The sequence below is a fragment of the Branchiostoma floridae genome, chromosome 1, assembly GCF_000003815.2.
Source record: "Branchiostoma floridae strain S238N-H82 chromosome 1, Bfl_VNyyK, whole genome shotgun sequence".
Lineage (NCBI taxonomy): Eukaryota > Metazoa > Chordata > Leptocardii > Amphioxiformes > Branchiostomatidae > Branchiostoma > Branchiostoma floridae.
The window spans coordinates 7,112,293-7,134,414 of record NC_049979.1 but is presented as its reverse complement, the minus strand read 5'-3'; the positions used below and the strand labels follow the sequence as shown (position 1 = coordinate 7,134,414).

Here is a 22,122-nt window from a genome sequence, read left to right as displayed (position 1 = left end):
TTTCTCCGGGCGCCGGGCGGCCCTTGCCAAGGCTGAAGGCTTGCGACGGCTTGGGCCTAGCCTCCGGCGCTCACGACTCTCCGGCGCTCGTCGCCCTCAAAGACGTTTCTCTGACAGAAATGTCATTACATTGAGCATATGGCCTGCCAGCAAAATTTGTCCCTCAAAACGCAGGAAATGGTGTTTCAGAGGGTAAAAATTTCCAAATTTTCCCGTACCTACCTTGCGACAGTTCGACTGTTCGTGCTTTCGGCACTCGAAATCTGAAAATGATGTTTGGGGGGGCGTTGCCCAGCTTAAAGCTAAAACCATGTGAATTTCTAATTGGATGCTATTTAACTTAGCTTAGTCTGTGAGCAAAATTTGCCCTTCAAAATGCTTAAAATGGCGTTTCAGAGGGTCAAGATTTCACAATATTCCCGGGGGAGCATGCCCCCGGACGCCCTAGGATTGTCGCGCCTCCGCTTTCGGTGCTACAAGTGCTGAAAATTACGTCACACAAGAAATTTGCTGTCGCCGCCTTTGGCCAGCAAGACGTCTTTAGAAGTTAAGTTTTAATCTTATTGATGGAATTATCAGTTTTGTTTAGATCTCATCTTCACATGTTCTGCCGTCGGCGGAGTTCAGCCAAAAGACAATAAATATTTGCATAATGCATTATGAAATTTCGTAATTTAGCGTAGAGCGTAATGAAGCGTCCATAATTTAGCGTATAACGTAGCCGGCCCTCCCGAATTTAGCGTAGAGCGTTGTCGGTACCCCCCCTTTGGGGCCCTCTCAAATCGGCCCCAAATCCTTAAAAAAAACTCCGAACCGGAACCATAACTGTGTGTGGAAAGTCGTATGTGAGACAGTGAAAGGCCTCCAAATACAAACTCTGCTGTGTGGTGTAGAGCTATGTCGGCTTGCAGATTGCATAGTTTGAATGGTGTTGAGGTCCCAGTTCGAGTATAATAAGGTCTTCTTACGTGGTCTCTTGGGGTGAGCAGGACGGACCACTGGCTGCAGTTCAATTGACTCTCGCAAAGCGCTTTATTGAATATTTTACACATCTTTGTAGTCTGTGTCCTAAACCAAAACGTTACATATTCATTTTTCCTTTTTTTCTCAAGTGCACACCATGGACTATAATTTTGACCACCCAGAAGCTGGTCAGTCATCATCATGATACATGTATAACCTCCTTGTATGAACCAAGGAGGTTTTATCTGATATGACCTCTTTAGCCAACATGTTCGAGCAGTGTAGGAGAAATTAGATCTGCCAAGGCCAAGGATCTGTTAGGGCTTACGAAAAAAGAACTGGCCGGCAAACTCCCCTAGCACATTATTCTCTATTGGTCCAATTTCTACTAGTATTTGGGACCAACGATACACTGAGCCTGGTGGTAGAGGCTAAACTTGCAGACTCTAATGAAGTTTTCAGTCTGATATCTAGGTGTCGAAATTCAACTCAGACTTTCTGCATTTCACTCTTTCATGCATTGAAAAATTTATGTAACAACTGAATGTATAGTAACGTTAAACAGCATCTAAGTGTAACGTTACTTCTTCAGTTTTTTTATGATGTTGAAAGTGACTGTCTGATGTATTTCAGTCTTACTTTGTTACTGTATTTTTTTTATAACTTTGGCTGAGATCTAGAAAAGAAAATCTGTAACGTTACCTTCTGACCGACCCTATTTTTTCTTGCAACTGCAACCAGAAACACAAAATTTTTCTTTGCTAGGTCTAACTAGACTTCTACAGTGAGTGCAAGGAGCCCGGGTAGAAATAGCCAGGTGGGTCAGTCTGCAGGAAGGGCATCATTTTGGCAAATGTGGTTTCAACTCCTCAAGCAAATTATTATCCATATATCAAGCATAGTTAATCTGGTTGAAACTGCAAAATAAAGTAACTACACTAACTAGTTACAATATAACAATAATGATAAAACAAAAGTGCTATTCCATAGGTTCTTTATTTCATGTTCTTATGTACATGTGATGACACTATTTACTATGATCCAGCAGTTACAAGGCTCTGACAGTGAAAATACATTATACACAGCACATGCATATCCTACGTGTACAAGACCTGTGCTTATATTGTGGAAGAACATGGCTTTTAAGTTACCTGTGCTTTTTTCCACTGAGTTCACACATTAGCATTTACATCTAGTCTTGTCGACACTTACCAACTACTGCTGGTAGTGAGTGTGCCAATTTTTTTGTCCAACCCAGGCAACTAAAGATTCATACCCAAACAGACGATCTCTTGACGTCATGACATTCTGATCACAGTTTTGAGGACAACACTGGCAAAACTTTTAAATGACGGAAAATCTCAGAGCCCTTCAGATACACAATACATGTATATGGACCATATAGAGTTCTTGCTTCCCAGCTACTCAAGAATTAAAAAAAAATAACTCCATCTTTAATTTCCACATGTATTTTCAAAGTAGTGCCTCACCCCAATCCCTACTTGCCCAAGACACCTGTCTGGTCATTGAGCCACTTCACACCTTGTCAAACAACAGTAGAGAGCACAGAGTTTGGGTGATTGGACTGAAATCTGGTTGGAGATCACACAGGCTTACGCCGTGACTTGCCACATCCTGATACAATGATGATGCCAGTATTTTGTGCACATCTCTTTCCTAGAGGTTCATTTACACACAAAAAAACATGCATAGAGAAATACTCACAACAGGCTGGACACAGGCAGTTGTATACACAGGCAGAATATACTTGATAAGTTCACAATAATCAGTAGTCAATAATCATTTGAGCTTTGTCTTTCCGTTTTGCTCAATGGTCACATTTTCACAAACTGTGCTTCCCATAGGCTTTTCCTGACAGATGCTTGATGGGGAGGAATGACAACAAAGTGTCCGTGAGTTTTGTCCTGAGATGTCTGGAAGAAACTTTATCACTTATGCTTCCAATTTAACTATGTCAAGAATAATTTACAACATCTGGAACTACTGTAACTTGATTACAATGTCTGGTTTTGAAAAAAAATCTATCAGATAGACCAACTTGTGATACAGGTCATAGACGTCAATGAATACAGTACAATGTTAATGAATACAATACAAGAAAATATATGATATTCTCTAAGCATTTACGAATGGTAAAAAAATGGTAAGGAGTAAAGATACATGTACAAGCTTCCGTCTGTCTCTTAATATCAATATCACCATTGTTTAAGGCAACAATGCTGTCACTGTCATGATGGTACAGCTTAGCCTAGAATCCAGCTGTGTTGTGCTTTGGTCGCTGTATTGGCAGGAAGCATACCTCAGGGAGCGACCAAAGCACAATACGGCTGGATTCCAGGCTAGGTACAGCTTGACAAGCACCAACAATGCCCATCCCCCTAAAGATTTAGAGTTGAATATCTGGGAGAAATATCTTGCTTTAACTTAAAGCAGAAGTTGATAAAAGAGATGACGGTGGTGATTTCAGTGGTTCATCTTCCTTTTCCCAGGTTGTCGTCCCTTCCCCACAGCTGCTGAAACACATGTCACTGGTCACAACAATGCAGCTTCCACTCAAACAGTACAAAAATATGTTAAAGGCCAAAGCAGTAAGAGGGCAATCATTAACCTTTAACTTTGTGCTGGCTTGATTAAATATCCTGCAATCTGCACTGATTTTATGTGTTGTTTCTTTATACCTTACTTTATTCAGATCCACAAGTACCTCAATGAAAGTACATTGTAGCTACTCTTCCTGTGGTCCTTATCAACAAACTTATCAGGACAAAACCTTGACACACAGGAACACATATACATTTTGTACAAACCATGTTTGATAGCAAATTTGGCTCTTGCCTTGTATTCCAACCATATGCCATTTTATGGTTAACATAAAAAAAGCATGTTGGACCTCACAGACTATGCTATACGTCATACATGTACATATTTGAATTCCATTGCATACAAAAAATTAATACCTGTATAATTATTTGATGGGGTATGCAAGTAAATAAACATGTACATACACCAGGAACTGTTTGCCAACTCTGCAAGTTCTCGCATTGGGATTATTCTACCATGCTTTAGGCAAATCATGTGGTAAACTTTTAAGTTAGTAACAAGTACACATATGCTGGCATTACACATACATCTGGCAAGAGCAAAATTTGACCAGTTAACAAAAAGCTAATGAACCAATGTTCAGCCTGATCAGCAATGACAGCAAAGTGCTTTAATTTGGTAAGGACATTTTGACATATTTGGCAGTCAAACCCAGGGTTGTAGCCAGTGCCAATCCTTTGGGCCTTTGATGGAATTTTGCAGCCTGCCTGCCTGCGCAAAAAAACCTCTTACAGAAAAAAAAATTTTGCCCATTCCGTCCTCTGCGGCAGACAGAAATTGATATGTAAATAAAAAACAGACTGCCATTGAATAGCTTAGTCAACCAGAAAAATTTACACCTCAAAATGGAGGAAATACCGTTTCGGGGGTTCTAGATTCCAAAGTTTTCTTGTGGAGCATGCCACCGAACCCCCCAAGGAACATCCCGCCACCTTGTGCCTTGGCCGCTTGATAGGATTCAAAATCAAGGGGACGGAAAATGATTTCAGGTTGGCCACGACCCTGGTCGAACCCTGAGAGTTTCTGAAACTAAATCGCAGTCAATAAGCCAATTCATGGTTTGAACTGCACATGTGCAAAGTCAAAGGTGAAGGCCCCTAAGTTGTAAACAGTTCTTGTATCAACCAAGACTTATACATGTCCAGATGTGTTTTGTTTATGTCTCATGGGCTTCAACTTTGACAGTAGTGTTAGTGTTACCCACACTACAAAAGTGCAGTTCAAACTGCAAACCAGCTAACATAAATATGACATTGTAGACTCACTACTTGTCACCATATTGATGCCTTTACGGTATGTTATTGCCATACTTAGAGTAAAGGGGACCAACCTCTTGCCTCTAAGGATAAGAAGATCATGACTGCTGCAATCTATCACATTTACCAACACCGCCATACCTTTACTCTCTTTGTACCCTACCACTTGGTGAGTGCAATCTATCACATTTACCAACACTGCCATACCTTTACTCTCTTTGTACCCTACCACTTGGTGAGATGTCATGATTCAGGATAATCAATCAATGGAGAACACTTTCTGATAAAATGTATTAGTTTCAAGAAGGTATATGTGGCGGGAGCAAGTAAGAGAGACTTTTTATGTTTGTGTGTGAGTGAATGTGTGTGTGTTTCTAAGTGTGAGTGAGTGAGTGAGAACATGCTTATGTGTCAGTGTGTCTGTGTGTGTGTGTAAATATGTGATTGTGTAAGTGATAATGAGTAAGTGAATAAGTGAGTGAGCATGTGTCAGTGTGTGCGTATCCATGCATACAAACACGTGTATGCATCTGGTTAATTTAATGTCCTTATTTGTTGGCTGTTGCTTCACAGCTCAATTTACAATCAGCTGTTCTGTAACCAAGCACTGCTGGAACGTGCCTTACCTTTCCTGGGGAGGGCATGTTAGTAGTCCAAACGATCCCCCATACCTGTAGCAAGAACCAAAGCAGAAATATCTGCAACTCATGCACTTAAGCCTTCTGCACACATGCAATGGCAAGAACAAGCATTATGCACAACAAGCAGATACACAGCGGTACAGACTTGTGTTAAGAATGGCTGCATAAGATAAATCTTTGAAAAGGATTTGTTTTGGAGTTAACATCTACATCTGGAAATCACTACCAATTTCTGAAAGATGTACCCAGTAGTTCTAACAGCCACACTTAAGAAAAGCCTACTCCTATCTAAACATAAAGCTATACTCTAGTAAGGTTGAGTTTGCATTGTCCAGGCTTACCATTCTCTCTTCCTGACCGGTGGGAGTGGCCACCGGCCGACAATCTTCTTCTTGCTACTGTCATCTGCATAACATGGAATAAAGCACATAACCTCATCTCCTAGCCAAAATCATACTAACTGACCAATACTGTCAACTTAACCCTTGGCTGTTTAAAATTAAAAGGCCTGAATATGGATATTGTTCGTATTAAAGCACTGGTTTTCAAAAGAGGGACGTTGTTCAGGACAGTTGACTATTTACAAGAGACTAGTATTTGGGTCAATAACATTGGAGGCTTGGACTGCTACTATGGTTTGTAGACATCCTTTCTCAGCCATTAGGTATGGTTTCTCACCAATGCTGTAAAGCAATTTCCTATGTTTGATGTCTTACTTTTAGACATATTTTCCTTTTGTACCCACTACATCAGCTTTTATCAAAAGGGAAAGGAAGTCAGGCAGTCTAAAGTTCCAGTCCTGACAGAGTGATAGATGACGGTGTATAAAAAACACTTCAAATCAGGAACACTTTCTCTAGCTCTGACTTTCTAAAGGGTAACCTCATTTATTAACCTACAGAGGATAACAAACATGTGAGTCCAAGTAGTTACATACTGTGACATTTTTAATTTGTGTGTGACAAACTAGCCATTTTCTTAATGAAACATATCAATTTTTACTGTTACAATATGTACACATAAAGCTAAATATTGAACAATGATCATATCAAAGAGACAAAAACTTACATTTTCTTTTTTTCTTAAAACTGCAGCTTTAATACCTACAAGTTTTGTGGGCTGTAATTTTGAATACACCAACACTACAGCACCATGACAGCTGGCCATGTTGAGGTACAAGAAAAGCAGCGTAACCTAAGTCCTACCTGCCATATCATTTACACTCTATTTTAGAGGTCCCGGTTTGATCTACCATTTCAGTCACAAGAACTTACAAGCAATTCAACCTTCTCCTGCCGAAAATTTTGCAGTATTCCTACAGCAACATAAAAGCACCCCAGCCATGTTTTGATGGAGTCACACAAGCAGATCCAGTATTCTGGAAAGTGGTTGGCTATACTCCTGGTAGACAGACGTTTAAGATCCATTTTTGTACAGTTCTTTATCTTTATATTATGTACACATCAATCATCTGAATCTGCTTGTGATCTCCAGTTTTAGTTTTTCTACAGACCTTTTGCTGATTGGTGGTCGGCTGGCGTGTGTTCTATGTGTAGAAGTAACAAAGGATGGGGTGAGGTTCAAACGGTACCATCATCTTTAAACTTGGAAAGCCAGCACCAACGTAGCATGCAGAATTTTCAAACAGTTTGCAGTACATGTCACAGTGCCAACTCTGCTCATTCTGCTATTTTTGTTGCACTTGCTATTTTTGTTGCACTTGCATAGACACTTAACAGTTATTTGCTACCATGGCTACTCATAATGCTAATGCTGGTACAGTGTACATGGGTACATCTGCACTAGCTTTATGCGCCAGCGTTTGTTGCAGAAAAAGAAAGCTCCTCCCACATCTTATTTCTGCCAGTCTGATGCATATTTGGAAGTTGGGGAAAATGCTATCAGAACCAACAATGCCCCTCAAACCAGCAGATGTTGAGAAGCTCAGAGTTGCATGTCTCTAAGCTCAGCAGTAACAGCTTATCTAACAGCACAAGACACTACCCGCAATTGAATCAGTGATCTGAAGCACTAGAGTATCTTATCAGTAGAACAGTGTTAAAACATCTGAGAATCTGCTTGCCCTTTAGTTCTAGGCCTAAGTGGCAGAAATCAGAGGGAGATGATATCTATGCGGCAGACTCACCTTTCTAATGGCTGTCCAGTCTTCAAGGATGTCATTTTCCTTCAGCTGATAGACAAGATATGGACGTGTGGCGGTCAAGGAAAAAAATCTTTACAAGCTATAATATAATAAGTGGTGTAAGGTACACGTTTTCTTTGAAATTATCAGGGAGGGGTTAAGCTTGTGATGGGATATCAAATTATCCTTGAACAGAGAAGAACATGATGAGCATATGATTAAAAAGGATATCAGAAATGGTGACTGTCTTCTTCTTCTTGGGATGCAGAGGGTCTGTTTTTCTCCGGCTGCTGCGCTTCACTTGTTCTGATTCTGTCCACAAGTCTGAAGGAAAGAACAATCTGGTCAACCTCATGTCAAGACATAATCTCAAAGGTACGTACTTACTTAACATGAACAAAATCATGTTTGCACCATGTTACTGTTCTGACATCCCAAATGAAACTATGATCCTGACCTGTTGATAGATCTGCACTGTGCCTGTCCTCTTCCAATCTCCGGATCTTTTCCTCAATCTCGTTTCTCATCTCGTCCACCAGAAGCAACTTCTCACTCTAAATCAAGAAATACAGTGCAACATTTCTCAATTACATAAACTTTATGCAAATATACCTTCAGGGCATGCCAGAGAAAAGAAACATCTGCAAGGTAAAATTGGAACTACACAAAATGTACAAATTTCACTGCTGGGGAAAGAACTGTGATATTAAACATATCTGCTGGATCATGATATGCACCATATGTTTCAGTGCTCTTCCCCTAAAAAGCCTCAAAAAAGTTGTACCTCCATTTGTTATCTTACAGACGAGAAGTGGTCATTTGATTGCCAATCTCAGTCTGGCAATCATGACAGTTCTTTGAATCACTGACAATTTTGTTGACCTCACCTTAACAAAGAAAAGCATAAATTTTCTGTTAAATGTTACGACAGACATCTTACCTCGAAGTGTTGTCTTGTTGCCTGTAACTCTGCTTCATACTGGTTTCTGATGTTCTGTATCTTCAGTTCTCTCACAATACCTGTTAGTAGGAGGGATACAAAACAAACTCTTTTGGCAACCGAATGCATACATATTGTCTCTAACTCTCAAACCAGCTGGTACAAAACCTATACGCTTGGCAAGATGCCATAAAACAACTTCATCATCATTGTTTATCTAAATTAATATCAACTTAAACCTAACTTAAGTGTACTTCTTCACATAAGCAGTTGTTTCCTAGATGAAATACTAAGAGGGGTGAACATGTTGGCCTACTGTACCTGCGACCTCTGTACGAGTCTGCATGTTGACACGGAGCTGTGTGAGCGGTTCCACATACTCAGGTGCACAGCCCATCTTGGCTTCTTCTAACTTAGCTTCAATCTGGCTCATCCGTTCTCTGTACAACCTAAAAACCAACAGAGCACTTCAACTCAGGAACACATGGATTAACCATTGGCAACTACTGAGTACTAGGCAAGTAGTACAAACACTACATTGGTTTGGATCAAAAAGATATAGAGTGTTGGTCTAAGCCAGCTGGTCTAAGCATACAACAAAATGAATGAAATGTAGGACTCACTGCTCTTTGAGGTCTGTGAACTGCCTCTCCAGGTCGGCCATGTCTGCCATACATTCTGTCCGTCTTCGGTCACAGTCCTCCTCATCAAGTTCTGCAAAGCAGAAGAAAAGCCCAGCTGAAACACAGGTTTTATATCTGTTGCTCGTGACTAATGGCTTATGGACCTGGCTGATGACTTTAAAATAGGACCCATATAGAACACAAGAACTCAGCACCCATTTGAATTAATCTGTTTCTTATGACGGGATTGATTGGGATGGCTAGAGAGCACGGAAGGGGGAAGGAAGGTAGTTCAGACGTCTCAGTTTTGTTGTGATGACGATGTGTAACGTTACACTGCTGCCATCCTATCTCAAAAGGTTGGGCCCCAACTTGGTCAGTACAATTGGCTGTGTCTGAGCTAAAGGATTCACCCATACTACTAACTATTGACATAGACGACTTCTTGTTTCTAACGGCATTGCTAGGTGTACTTCGGAGTTGAACAAAAATTTATGTTTGAAACACAAAGGCACCGAGTTGCACGTTGGAGCCATTTTTCGAATAAAAATCAAAACAGAAAAGGATTTACTACACTATAAATCAAAAGTTTGAAAAAAAAACTGCTTAATTCGGCCTCATACTCAACTGATCTACAACACAACAAACACAGTAGTCATTGTCGTGAAAGGTTTACAAAACACAGATACTTAACACGAGAGAACAGCTTTAGTTCATGTAACAAACTGTGCCGTTGTCGGTCTCTACAGCACGGTCCCGCCAGAACCACTCCAAAATACCTGAACTCTCGTCGTCTTCCTCGGACGCTGACGAAGTCGCAGATTCTTCAGAATTACTCTTGTCGCTGTCTGGGGTGCTCTGGTCCATATCCTCACCCTCGCTGTCCACATTGCCGTCCACAACAGGCATCTTGAGCTCCAGTTTTACGTTCAAGTAGACGAAAATTTGTCAAGAAAAACACGGCACTCCTTCTCGTCACAGCGTTCCGTTAGTGCGCATGCCTGAAAGGTGAAAGGTTAAAAATGTTGCCAAATATCTTTACGTCACTTCCGGCTAAAAAACACAACAAAGGCACGTGCTACATGAACGAACACTACGCGCGGCGGTAGAGGTAGAGCTGTGGTCACACGGACCTTGCAAATGACAGCATATATGTTTAAGTACATGTACAAATTTTTCCAAGTTTGATAAGAACAAATATAAAGTATTTCTTGATAATGTCTGAAACCTCAAAACTTCAGACCAACTGAAGGACCATCAAAGTCTTAGTCGCCAGAATCTGAAGTGAGACAAAAGAAGAAAAAAAACAAGAAATTCCAGAAAGAAATTGAAAAAAAAAGTGTTTGCTATCAAGTATGGTAGTCAGTTATTTCAACGCATGGAAATAGTATTCATGTCATTTGCGTAGTTTAGAGTGTTCTCTTGTTCTGGGCCGTGTTCTAGAATAAAGCTGGGATCTCTCACCTCAAATGACCTGTCCTGTAAGCGCCAGGCGACGGCAAAAACAAAACCTATCTGTTCTTTCACAGCACAGCATACACCGGCGTTCAACTTCTGCAGCATGGCTTCTTCTCGTGGGAAAAATGTCAACTTTGTGCACAACGATGAGATATGGTAAGGAAACGCGGCGTCATTGACAATGTTAAAGTACTGTGGAGAGATGTACCCTGTAGAAGTGAAAGTTTAGTGACAAGGCGCTCCATGTCTATATTTACCTTTTCAAAGTTCCATTTTTCAACAAAAATTGGAAGCGCAGTGTACTCCTACAGTGATGTCCGTGGCAGTGGCCATTTATGTAAATATTAGTTCTTTTTTTCTTTGCAATGCTGCGTGAAGGCATCCTCTCAGGGTTGGTATTCGCCTGTTCCTTTCTATAATTTAAATGTAAGGAATCTTATGTCAACAGGAAGGACCATGTCCGCCATGAGCTTAGTGCCCTGCTCCGATGGCCGGACAAGTGGGGATTCTTAAAAACAGAGTACAACAAGGTTGGTTTCAGTAGGCCATTCCTTCATAAACCATGTAGCAAACATGAAATTCAATAAATAAATGTTCTCAATTTGGTTCAAACCCTACTGTCCTAGTGACATAGCATGACTAAATACTGATTAATATGAATCAATTCTGTCACCATGAATGTAAATTTATCAACTTTTTCAGGTATATGATCGGATGGCTGGTGTTCCAGTTACCAGGACACCCACACCATTGCCTGAAATTTCCAACTACACAAAACTCCCACCCATCACAGTTGTTAAAAAAGCAGGCTCTCCAAAGAGGAAGAAGTCTCCCAGGGAAAGATTACCCAGCCTGCGCCCTCCAACTCCTACATTCCCCAAGGTACCTCTCTACTGCTTAGGCTTAGGTCACATTTGCAAATCGGGGCACTGCCGGGATGTTTTAACAAATGAAAAATTAAAATGAATACCTAGAAATATACACAAATTATGCCCATGAATCTTATATTGACATTTTGTGTATTTTGATGTCTTTTATGTCATCCTCTTTGCTCCTAAAAGCTACCCGGCCGAGCCCTGGTTTGCAAATGTGACTTTAGCCTTACTGTGTATCTCTGTACTTTCAACATGAGCAACCTATTATTCCAGAACTTCTTAATAAAGTCAATGTCTATAAAGACTGTTAGCTAACTGTTACATTTTTCCTTTGAAAACAGACGACAGCCGGTCTGATTGGGTGGAAGTCAGCACGACCTGACTGCCAGTTGGAAATTTATGGCCGCTACGCACCTAATGCACGCGGGCAGAAAGGCATCATCAAGATGCTGGGATGGCCTCTACAAGGCTTGGACTGAGCAAACACAGAACAGGAAGGACAGACAAATAGAAACGCCAGAATTAGCAAAAAAATCTATTTATTAAGATATCATTACTTCAACTGGCTGTTTCCATTTGTATACAGGCATCATTTTAATGACTGTTTGGTTGGTGCATTAGCTTAACACAGCTAAGCAGACTTTGCATCAGTTAAGTTTAAGAACAACACATTTCTTCCTTTCATGACACACCTGGAATATAAATCAATTCTCATAACCTTGTCTTATTTGTATCATTTTACATTAATATCACTATCAATGAGGAAACAGATACATTACAGATAAACTGCATCAAATGAGTTTCTAGAGAAAATCACAGGATTTGGGGTTGACTTATCTTCTGGACATCTTATGCAAAGCATTTGTACATTATTTATAAACACATGGTATTCTGCATCATGCCTAATCACAAAGTAACTGGTTTGACAAATACTTGTCATCTACTGATCAACGTGGCATTGGATCCAATGATGATGGCCAAGTTTTCACGTCTCTGAAACAAAAAACTTTGCAATGCATAGAAATCAAGCTAAATGGGTCATCAGTGTCTATTCATCAATGGCTTCCCCATCTTCCTGTCTATATTCCGCCTCCTCATCCTGATCTTCCTCTTCACTGGAGTCTTCCGAATCAGTATACATCTCCACTACTGGACGGTTGGTGTTGACAAACAGGTCATCATCATTGTCCGAGTCCGAGTCCTCATCTGTCTCTGCAGGTGTACCTTTGTTGTTGTTTGAGGTGAGTGGGTCCGCTTTGGCTGCAGTGTGGTGACCACTGTGTGAAGACAAGAACAATATTACCTGTTATCCAGCATTGATGAACAGGTTACTATGGCAACAAACAGAGATCTTGAGCTAACCGGTTTTCTGTTTTTCTAAAGATTGAACAGCTCCAATTATGTAGCAAGATTTGGCCAGTGTAATGTAAAAGGGCCTTGCAAAAACTTGACACAAAAAGGCTTACAATTAACAATGACTGAGAAGAGAAAGTAAACCTACTTTTGATCCTGCTGCTTGTTTGTCAGACCTAAGACTTCGAAAGCTTCAGGCCTGTAAGGGAGTGACGACAGGATGTTAGACTTGAGATAAAGATTTGTGCAGGTTCAGAATGTTAGTGTTGACCCTTGCAGAATGATTGATTTGATCCTTACATTGGAAAAGTCCCAAATGATTGTATATTGGAAAACAGACTACAGGAAAATTGGAAGTCAAATGAAAGTTGAGGAAAAAGTAACTTAACTAAAAGACACATTTCTGATCAATCATTTGAATACAGCAAATCATCCTCACCATGCTCCCTCCTCTATAATGTACTTGACCTGGTCACGGTACAGCACGAACTGAATCTCAGCCCGAACCTTGTCACCTTCTTCAATGGGCTCAACTATGACATGGTCTCCTGTAACATAGGAATAACCTGTCAAAATCAGTCAACTACTGTCAAGACTAACAGAATGGTTAATGTAACTGGGTTATCTAAACTACTGTAAATGCAGAAATGTTCACGGTGGATTAATGTTCTCGATTTTCGCGGTGGCTGCTTCACCACGAATTTAAAACCACCGCAAACATTTTTCCATAACAGTAAGAGACTACAGTGCATGGTGCTACCGCGAAATTAAAACCACCGCGAAAAGTCCATTTTCCCGCTACCGCAAAATTAAATCCCCGCGAACTTAAATGCATTTACAGTACGTTTTTGTGTACTTGTTATGACTGGAAATAGAAAGACAGTGTTGTATACTGTAAATGCTTAGATTACTACAAGTTGCTAAGTACTGAAGGTAGTTGTCTTTTCACCTCTTTTGATCCAGATGTTCTTCCTAAACTTGGTGGGCATGCTTGCCAAGAAGTGGTCCCCATCAGCTGTTTCTACTTCATGTAGATTACCACCCCTGCTGGCCACAACCTGCAGAAAAGTACACATTTATGTTGTTCATGGTACATCTACATGTAATGATAATTACTAAAATGAGAAAACAAATTTCTCTACAATTTCTTAGGTGCACAATATTAGTATGACCACCCATGCATTATGGAAATGTACAAATGCTCATAACTGCCGTTGTGACTGTTCATCATACATATCTAAAGCATGTTACTATGATTTTGTTATGATAAGCCAAATGAGTCGAGAGTTGCAGAAAATAATGAAACAAACGTTACCCTGACAATTTGTTGATCACCCTCAGGTAGAACAAAATCCTCTAAGACTTCCCTGGCAACGTGCTTCTTCTTGGTTGTCTTTGACATCTTGCTTGTGTTGATTTCTCCAAGGAGGTTAACCTCCTTGATTTCTCAAACTTATGCAATTCACAACGTCAACAACATCAAAGCGCTGAGACTGGATCCTGTGAAATTTACTTTCTTATCAAGAAATCGCCAGCCAGATATATCAACAAAACCTGATATAGATTTTCATACAAAAATAGAGTTTCTTGATTGATCTCGTATTGCACAATAAAATCGATAGCTGCGCTGATATGAATGGTGCAAAAAAGTCAGCAAAGTTCCCTGCACTGCAGTTCAGCACATGTCGCAATGTGTCCACAGGTTGCGTACTTCACTTATACGACTTCCCTCGGCTGTTTCCTGCCTGCTACAGGCAATAAACTACGACAGCGCGAAGATCCGTCACTGAGCCATAATTGCGCGAGGGTCCCACGCTCACCCGGTAGAAGACAGCTCTGAGAATGAGGAGAAAACGACGAAGCAGACGGCAGACCAGCAAAATTTCGACATTACCAGCGCCATGACAGTTTACAGTGCATCATGGGTAGATCACCTTCGAAGTAATCACGACCTAACGCCGAAATTTAACTTAATCCGACTTTTAAAATGTAATTGGATTCACTGATCCAATATTTCATTGTCTGAAATAAATTACTTTGCATTAGAGTGTTTTTGAGGTCGATCGTGACGCTTTTTTTGTGCTGTCACGTGACCAGTTTCATTTTCCGCCCGCCAACCGCCGAAGCAGGGAGGGGTTGTGTGAAACTTGCCATCTCGTTCCTCCAACGACTCGTCTTCGTTTCAACACTTTTATCGTCCATATCGGGTATGTGTTAGTTAGAATGATTGATGGCAAGACTTACGCTTGTGTTGTATGGTTCATGATGGGCTCACAATGCTTGCATTTAGGGGAGATAATTCAGATGTTTCTGAGGTATGCAGGCAAGTAGAGCTGGGTGGTTGATATTTAGCTCAAGCTAGCAGGTCACCTGTATGAAGTAGGGCAGTGTCTTGTGTCAGGTCATTTGCTGACTTGCGGCAAGTTGCGGGTCAGTAAGGTTTTTGTCAGAGTGTGTGCTGAGATACAACACCAACTTAGGCCAGAAAATACTAGTATCTAGTAGTAACTTCATGGCAGTGGAACTGGACCAAGACGCCCTGAGCTCCCATGTGCCTCTTGTTTGCTAGCCTGGATACCAGACCCCTCCTCCTTGATAGTTTCACCCTCAAAATTTCGGCATATTGAGGTGATCATGTCTTGTTTGTCGCAATCTTGCCAAGCTCAACTGATGTCTTTAGCTGCACAGCAAGATACAACATTAAACAAATCTTCTCCCTCCCATTTTCAAACCTCTCTTTTGCAAATCCTTCAACGTCAGCATCCCAGGACGTGATGTGGCGTGAGGTGCTTTGTCATGTATTATGTGGAAGAACTCAAGAAGTAGAAACTTCCAGTGTTCTAATTCTTCCACGGAAGTTTCGTCCATCTCTTCATCTATCATGCAACAAAATCAAAACAGCATTCTCCATTTACCGTTGCATTTTCAAGCTATCTGGTGGAATTTATCACGAGCATCAAAGCTTCTAATCTCCCTGGTGACGTGGATTTTGTCTTTTATTCCAGGGTCCTCGTATGGTTGTAGACCCAACATGACTCGTCCCCCTCCTGATCCAGTATTTGTCCTGCGTGGTTCAGATGGTGCAGTTAACTGCCTCAAGTTTCGCTGTCACGAGGCAGATTCTCTCAGACTCTTGTTTTCTGGCACAGCCAGTGGGAAAATCCACCCCTGGAACCTGCAGACAAAACGGAGTGCGTGTGTACTTGACGGGCATGAGGGCCAGGGTATCCTGTCCTTAGGTTTTTGTGACAACACAGTGCTCTATAGTCAGGGCCGTGATGGGACAGTGGCACTTTGGGATCTGAAGGAAGGACGGAAGGATATTTCTGACAGGATTCCAGTGTCTGCTGTGGGCTTCTGTCAGGTTGAGTTATTTAATCAGAGCTCCAGTAGACTGTTGGCTGCTGCAGGAGTGGGGCCAGCAGAGATAATAGTGACAGATCTCCAGTGTAAGAAGCCAGCCTTTTCTTTACAGCCTACAGAAGGGTCTCCTCCGCAGGGGATGGTTATGGCACTCAAGGCAGGCTGTGTGTCTGACAGGGAAGGCTTGCATCTTTGGGCAGCATACGAGGACGGAAGCGTTGCAATGTGGGATGTAAAACAAAGAAGAATTGTCAGCCACCTGAAAGTGCACGCAGAGCCAATTCTCTGCATGGATTATGACCAGGAGCAAGGCAAGGGAGTTACTGGGTCAGCTGACAACAAACTTGCTGTATGGAATGGCAAAGATGGACAACTTGTGGCCAAGCAGACTGTGGAACGCAGTAACCCTGGTTTGTCGTGTGTGAAAATAAGGGATGACCACAAAATAGTGGTAACGGGGGGCTGGGATCACGTGATACGTCTGTATGGATGGAAGAAGCTGAAGCCTCTGGCTGTACTAGACTACCATACGGACAGTGTTCAGTGTGTGGACTTCTCTGATCATGAAAACTCTGAGGAAAGGTTGCTAGCTGCAGGATCAAAAGACCAGAGAATCAGTCTGTGGTCTATATATAATTAGGAAAAATTTTATAAAAACAACATGGATTAAACAGAATCTAGCCTTTATTGTTCATCTCAAGTGGGCAAGGATGTTATATAAAAGTTTCATAATAAACCTTCATCATAACTCTTCTCCTATCCTGCCACCGACAGACAGACAGGATGATGATGATGACCGACAGATTTGGGCAATTTTGGTCCTCTGTATATTGTAGAAGGATTGAATAAAGAGATGTTGGAATCCAGAATGTCCTCTGCCTTGCAGTATGTCTATAATTGATTGTTATATGTTGCAGCTGCAACAAATGTCTGTAAAATGCTATGGTAAATTATGGCTGATAATGAGGATACAGTTCATTACAAGTAAGTTAAAGTTCTTCATTTCACTTATACACTGTAGTGTCTATTTATATACTGTAGTGTGAGTAGAATAATTATGTGACTGAATGAGTTATACAATGTAGTTGAAGAATGATCATCTAACTCTGCATTGATGTTTTAGTTCCAGTTGTCACCATGTCGTCCACATCACAGAAGCACAGGGACTTTGTTGGGGAGCCCATGGGGGACAAGCCTGTAACAGCCCTGGCGGGTATTGGAGGCACACTGGGAGGAAGGCTGGAAGAAGAGGGCTTTGACAAGGTGCAAAACATGTACATGTAGTAACTAAGAAAAATATCAGCCCCTTTCAGTAATTCTTTCTTGATGTTTAAGGTATGTTTGTACATCTGTTAACAAAATGCCACTTTTTTATAGGTGTATGTAAAACTTCCTGATGCTTTATTTTGAGGGCATTCTTTTATCTGCACTCGTTTGCAACTGCATGTACCGCTACTAGTTCTGCATAAGTAATGTTTACATCAGGTATGTCTGTACATCTGTTAAGGTCTCATATATGATTTTTTTCTTCCCATGGACTTCTATGATATAATAAGTGTTTTACATGGGCACATTCATAATGAAGCTCTCAAGAAACCTCTCACCGCTAAAAACACGCGTCCAAGCAGCCGTTCAGTTTTTGGCTTGGATATATTTTAGGGTACCTGCTTAGAGTAATATATGAATGCATTATGAAACCTTAACAAAATGCGACTTTTTTTCTAGGCGTACGTAGTACTGGGTCAGTTCCTGGTGCTGAAGAAGAATGAGGAGCTCTTCAAGGAGTGGCTGAAGAGCGCGTGCAATGCCAACAGCAAACAGAGCGGAGACTGCTACACCTGCCTTAAAGAGTGGTGTGACGCCTTCTTGTGATCAGCAACACATCTCAACAGTCTGTTAGTAATAGCATGATATACATACTCATTAGGATGCCTTTCATGTTGAGATTATTGAATATGTATCTTATCATACCTAGGTATGTCAGGCTGTTAACATAAGCACTGCAATTTAAGACATTTACCACTATTGTAAGTGTTCATACAAAAGCATCTCTTCCAAATGTCAAACTTTCAGTCCCAATGACAAGTTACCAATATTAAGTTCTTGCCTCCCTGGAAACCAACTTGTCTCTCCCATTGTATGTTAGAATAGGTGGATAAGAGCTGTACCGCTGTACTGTTTTGTTCCATGCACTTTCTGAGATTTAAGCCTTTTAAAACAAATTGTTGGCCTTTCTCATTGACCTTATCCAGCATCACACATTTCACTGTCAAACTTAGATCCATGTTACTATTTTAAAAGTTTGGTATAATTAGTGGCAAGGATGAATGAAATATTGTAGGTGAATGAGCTTGATCAACACTATCTATTTTGCATATGATGATGTATCAATTAAAGTTTCAATTTCTTCTTGGTTGTCTATTGGTGTATCAATTCAAAGGGTTTTTCCTGGAAAATGTGAAATAGGACTACAGGGCAGCAGAGTTACAATATTTTATGTGTGTGTCTGCTGCTTAAAATCCCCTGGCGGCTTCAACATGTGTTTCATTGTCATGCCATGTTGCATGTCTTGTATGTATTCCTGAAATAGCCTCAAATTTTGCAGTGTAACAACAAAAAATAGAGCATGTCTCACCAGCAAATAGTTATAGTATGGTAATTTCGGGTAACAAAACTTGAAACCATTTCAATGATTTAACAAATAACAGCCCAATTCGTGAGATGGGTGTAAACAATCATCCTAATAGCCTCAGCGAAGACTGATATGCAGCGAGGATGAGTGAGTGAGTGAGTGAGAATACATAAAGTTGCTGGATTTTATTGCAGTACAGGACATATGCTGCAGCAGACAATATCTTGACAAGTACAAGAGGCTAACGATAAAATTTCCCCACAAGTTTGAGTTGCAGCAACTAATATAGGATGGAGTATCAAGGACATCATGAAGTTCAAGAGTGTGAAGAGTGACACGTAACATGTATGCACTGACCCTGACCCCACGCTGTAGATACTCAAGTATATCACTGTAGATATCGTAGGCACCTTATACGCTATTTTAGACTATTTTGCATAGTAATTTTATCTCCTTAGAATCCTGTTAATGTTTATTATTCTGTACATGTCAATTCCATTTGTATTGTCTCTGTCACCAGGGCTAGCCCTTTGTACTAGACAAAGCCTAGTTGGGTAGCCCTGGCTCTATGTAACTGAACAACCAAACCAATAAATGATTAACAGATAGTACTGAAAGCACATTGCACATTACTATATATTAAAAATAGACAGTAACCTCAATATCCTTTGAATACTGTAGATATAATAACCTTTGGTAGATATTGTAAACACATCAGCACAGTTACATCTATAGCTCCCTGCTATATTTAGATGAATCCCACAATATACATTTCACAACATTCTTGCAGGAGAAATTATTTGCCAATAATACATTTGCCAATACCAGCTTTGATATTAAGCAGAAAAAAATTCCTTAGCTTATATAATAACTGTGATTATTCAGACACATTCTACATTTAATACCTTTCGACGCTAGGTCAGATTGCATCTGGTCGTATGACACCATATGATTGAATAATTCATTGTCTCAAATGCAGGATTTTACCTTAACGTGTTTTTTAAGTGTTATCAAAGACGTTTTATATAATGTCCTTGAGGTTGGGTGTGGCGCTTGTTGTGCTGTCACGTGTCCAGTTGCATTTTTCTGCCCGAGAACTGCTGAAGACCCCAGTCTTGTGAAAGTTGCCATCTTTACTACCACTCTTCTTTGTTCTGACATTTTGTCATCCGCATCGGGTATGTATTCGGCAGAATAATTGATGATTAGACTTTTGCTTGTGATGTTTGGTTCTTGGTGGGCTCGCGACGTCTGCATTCAGGGGAGAAAATACTGAAGTTACGGAAGTATGCAGGCATATCCACCCACGGAACCTGCAACAAGTTTCACAAAATGCTAAGGTCAACTGGCTGAGAAAACGCTTATTATAAGTTTAAATCTTTATCTTCATTTCACATTACTACATTGTACTGCAGTTAATATATTTCAAAGAATTATGGTTGATAACTGATCTATATCAAACTCCGCATTGATGTTTTAGTTCCAGTTGTCATCATGTCATCCACATCACAGAAGCACAGGGACTTTGTTGGGGAGCCCATGGGAGACAAGCCTGTAACAGCCCTGGCTGGTATTGGGAGCACACTGGGAGGAAGGCTGTCAGAGAAGGGCTATGACAAGGTGAAAAATATATAGGAAAAATATCAGCTACCTTTCAGTAATTCTTTCTTGATGTTTTAATATGAACAAACTAACAGTAGAGCCTTATTTTGGGCCTTTTATGTTCCTACATCTGTACTCCCTTGCAACTGCAGTGTCACATATACACAGTATCTGCTATGTCTGCATATCTGTAAATGAAATGATGCTTTTTTTTTCTTTCAGGCATATGTAGTACTGGGTCAGTACCTGCTGCTGAAGAAGGATGGTGATATGTTTAGGGACTGGCTGAACGAAACGTGCAATGCCAACAGTAAACAGACACTGGAGTGCTACGACTGCCTTGCACAGTGGTGTGAGGCCTTCCTGTGATTGGCAATATGTCTCAACACGAGTCAACAGTCTAAACTGTTAACAGTGGCATGGTATACATACTCCTTAGGGTGCTTTTCATGTTGATATTATTGCTCTGTAACCTCATTGTTGCAGCTGTTTGGGGCAACTCTATATGAAGGTGTGGTTCTCAAGAATGCATTGTGAAACTGTGGCTATTTTCATTTGGTGTCGTTCTTTTGAGGGGCTGATTTGGCTGTTCATGCATACAGGATTATGTTCATATTTAGCAGTAATACATGTAGGTACGTTCAATGCGATGTGTTCTGTATGCAATATAAACATCATGTCACACACCACAGAAAACAACACAACCGACATAAACCATAATTACGTCTCAGAGTACCTTTAACCCAAATACTGCATTTGCCACTGCTGTGTTCTATTATCCAAAAACACCTCTTCCAAACTTTCAGTCCAAATGACAAGATTGCAGTATTAAATTCTTGCCTCCCTTGAAACCAACTTGTTTCGACCATACTAAAATTAATATTGGTGGATGCGAGCTGTACTGCTGTTCTGATTTGCTCCCTGCATTTTCTGAGATTTAAACCAAAAGAAATTTTCGGCCTGTCTCATTGACATTGTACTCCTTTAGTTAGAAAGTTTCACTGTTGAGCTAAGATGCATGTTGCTATTTTAAAGGTTTGGTATAATTACATGTAGTGGCAAAGATGTATGAAATATTCTTGGTGAATAAGCTTGATCAACACTATCTATTTTGCATGTGATGTATCAATTAAAGTTCAATTTCTTCTGATTGTCTTTTGGTGTATCAATTAAAAGGGTTTTCCCTGGAAAAACTGAAATACAAAACACATGTAGGATGACAACACAGCAGATTTGCATGTGTATGTTTGGTGCTTAAAATGGTCAGAGGGCCTCAAAATGCGTTTCTTTGTTGACAGTCGAGTATGTATTCCTGGGACAGCCCTGTTTTTGCAGTGTAACAAGAAATAGAGCATGTGCCACCAACATACTAGTACATTTTATATACTGCTATAAATTTTATAAAAGTTATTGTGGTATGATTGGCTACCAAAACTGTCAAAGGAAACCATTTGAGAGATTTATTAAGTACAGCCCAGGTCTTGAGATGGGTGTAAACAATCATCCTTATCCTTATATACATACAACTGCTGAATTTTACTGCAGTACAGGACAAATGCTGCAGCAGACAATTTCTATCTATGGAAGTACAAGAAGCTATGTAATCTGGATAAAATTTATCTACATGTTTATGAGTTGCAGCATCTGTAAT

General features: G+C 40.5%; 5 protein-coding genes across 15 annotated transcripts; 3 read left to right on the top strand and 2 right to left on the bottom strand.

Moving 5' to 3' along the window:
* Nucleotides 1-1,944: 1,944 nt before the first annotated feature.
* Nucleotides 1,945-10,220, bottom strand: LOC118418495 (breast cancer metastasis-suppressor 1-like protein). Of its 9 annotated transcripts, none has more exons than XM_035824485.1 (11): nt 9,968-10,219; nt 9,189-9,303; nt 8,887-9,014; nt 8,566-8,645; nt 8,083-8,179; nt 7,857-7,949; nt 7,629-7,693; nt 6,996-7,028; nt 5,824-5,887; nt 5,468-5,512; nt 1,946-3,497 (listed from the first exon to the last, which is right to left on the bottom strand). In XM_035824485.1, exons 1-10 carry the CDS (start codon nt 10,095-10,097, stop codon nt 5,487-5,489), a joined length of 831 nt encoding a protein of 276 aa, XP_035680378.1. In that variant the 5' UTR covers nt 10,098-10,219; the 3' UTR covers nt 1,946-3,497; nt 5,468-5,486. The 9 variants fall into 9 exon arrangements, with proteins under 9 accessions (XP_035680343.1, XP_035680353.1, XP_035680370.1 ...); XM_035824468.1 differs by having other exon boundaries at nt 1,950-3,494; XM_035824450.1 differs by lacking the exon at nt 5,468-5,512 and having other exon boundaries at nt 1,945-3,497; nt 9,968-10,220.
* Nucleotides 10,221-10,548: 328 nt separating this feature from the next.
* LOC118421363 (uncharacterized protein C20orf85 homolog) lies at nt 10,549-12,238 on the top strand. Its single transcript, XM_035828627.1, has 4 exons — nt 10,549-10,802; nt 11,095-11,176; nt 11,349-11,528; nt 11,863-12,238. Exons 1-4 carry the CDS (start codon nt 10,750-10,752, stop codon nt 11,998-12,000), a joined length of 453 nt encoding a protein of 150 aa, XP_035684520.1. The 5' UTR covers nt 10,549-10,749; the 3' UTR covers nt 12,001-12,238.
* On the bottom strand, nt 12,049-14,291 carry LOC118421353 (probable RNA-binding protein EIF1AD). Its single transcript, XM_035828615.1, has 5 exons — nt 14,190-14,291; nt 13,824-13,932; nt 13,314-13,422; nt 13,023-13,073; nt 12,049-12,798 (listed from the first exon to the last, which is right to left on the bottom strand). The coding sequence occupies exons 1-5, from the start codon at nt 14,274-14,276 to the stop codon at nt 12,570-12,572; spliced, it is 585 nt and encodes a 194-aa protein (XP_035684508.1). The 5' UTR covers nt 14,277-14,291; the 3' UTR covers nt 12,049-12,569.
* Nucleotides 14,292-14,353: 62 nt separating this feature from the next.
* LOC118421334 (barrier-to-autointegration factor B-like) lies at nt 14,354-18,646 on the top strand. Of its 3 annotated transcripts, none has more exons than XM_035828597.1 (3): nt 14,354-14,799; nt 17,361-17,500; nt 17,963-18,646. In XM_035828597.1, the coding sequence occupies exons 1-3, from the start codon at nt 14,796-14,798 to the stop codon at nt 18,107-18,109; spliced, it is 291 nt and encodes a 96-aa protein (XP_035684490.1). In that variant the 5' UTR covers nt 14,354-14,795; the 3' UTR covers nt 18,110-18,646. The 3 variants fall into 3 exon arrangements, with proteins under 3 accessions (XP_035684490.1, XP_035684482.1, XP_035684500.1); XM_035828607.1 differs by lacking the exon at nt 14,354-14,799 and adding an exon at nt 14,895-15,081; XM_035828589.1 differs by lacking the exons at nt 14,354-14,799; nt 17,361-17,500; nt 17,963-18,646 and adding exons at nt 14,832-15,081; nt 15,880-17,359.
* A 176-nt stretch (nt 18,647-18,822) lies between these two features.
* LOC118421373 (barrier-to-autointegration factor B-like) lies at nt 18,823-20,853 on the top strand. Its single transcript, XM_035828637.1, has 2 exons — nt 18,823-20,489; nt 20,694-20,853. Exons 1-2 carry the CDS (start codon nt 20,364-20,366, stop codon nt 20,838-20,840), a joined length of 273 nt encoding a protein of 90 aa, XP_035684530.1. The 5' UTR covers nt 18,823-20,363; the 3' UTR covers nt 20,841-20,853.
* Nucleotides 20,854-22,122: the final 1,269 nt, after the last annotated feature.

Coding starts and splice junctions, on each gene's coding strand:
- LOC118421353 (XM_035828615.1), bottom strand. CDS start 14,276: ATGTCAAAGACAACCAAGAAGAAGCACGTTGCCAGGGAAGTCTTAGAG. Junction 13,423..13,823: donor GAACATCTGGATCAAAAGAG/GTGAAAAGACAA, acceptor CCTATGTTACAG/GAGACCATGTCATAGTTGAG. Junction 12,799..13,022: donor AACAAGCAGCAGGATCAAAA/GTAGGTTTACTT, acceptor GTCTTCACACAG/TGGTCACCACACTGCAGCCA.
- LOC118418495 (XM_035824450.1), bottom strand. CDS start 10,097: ATGCCTGTTGTGGACGGCAATGTGGACAGCGAGGGTGAGGATATGGAC. Junction 8,646..8,886: donor GACTCGTACAGAGGTCGCAG/GTACAGTAGGCC, acceptor TCCTACTAACAG/GTATTGTGAGAGAACTGAAG. Junction 7,029..7,628: donor ACTGGACAGCCATTAGAAAG/GTGAGTCTGCCG, acceptor TTCTACACATAG/AACACACGCCAGCCGACCAC.
- LOC118421373 (XM_035828637.1), top strand. CDS start 20,364: ATGTCATCCACATCACAGAAGCACAGGGACTTTGTTGGGGAGCCCATG. Junction 20,490..20,693: donor CAGAGAAGGGCTATGACAAG/GTGAAAAATATA, acceptor TTTTTCTTTCAG/GCATATGTAGTACTGGGTCA.
- LOC118421363 (XM_035828627.1), top strand. CDS start 10,750: ATGGCTTCTTCTCGTGGGAAAAATGTCAACTTTGTGCACAACGATGAG. Junction 10,803..11,094: donor GTGCACAACGATGAGATATG/GTAAGGAAACGC, acceptor TTATGTCAACAG/GAAGGACCATGTCCGCCATG. Junction 11,177..11,348: donor TAAAAACAGAGTACAACAAG/GTTGGTTTCAGT, acceptor CAACTTTTTCAG/GTATATGATCGGATGGCTGG.
- LOC118421334 (XM_035828589.1), top strand. CDS start 15,906: ATGACTCGTCCCCCTCCTGATCCAGTATTTGTCCTGCGTGGTTCAGAT.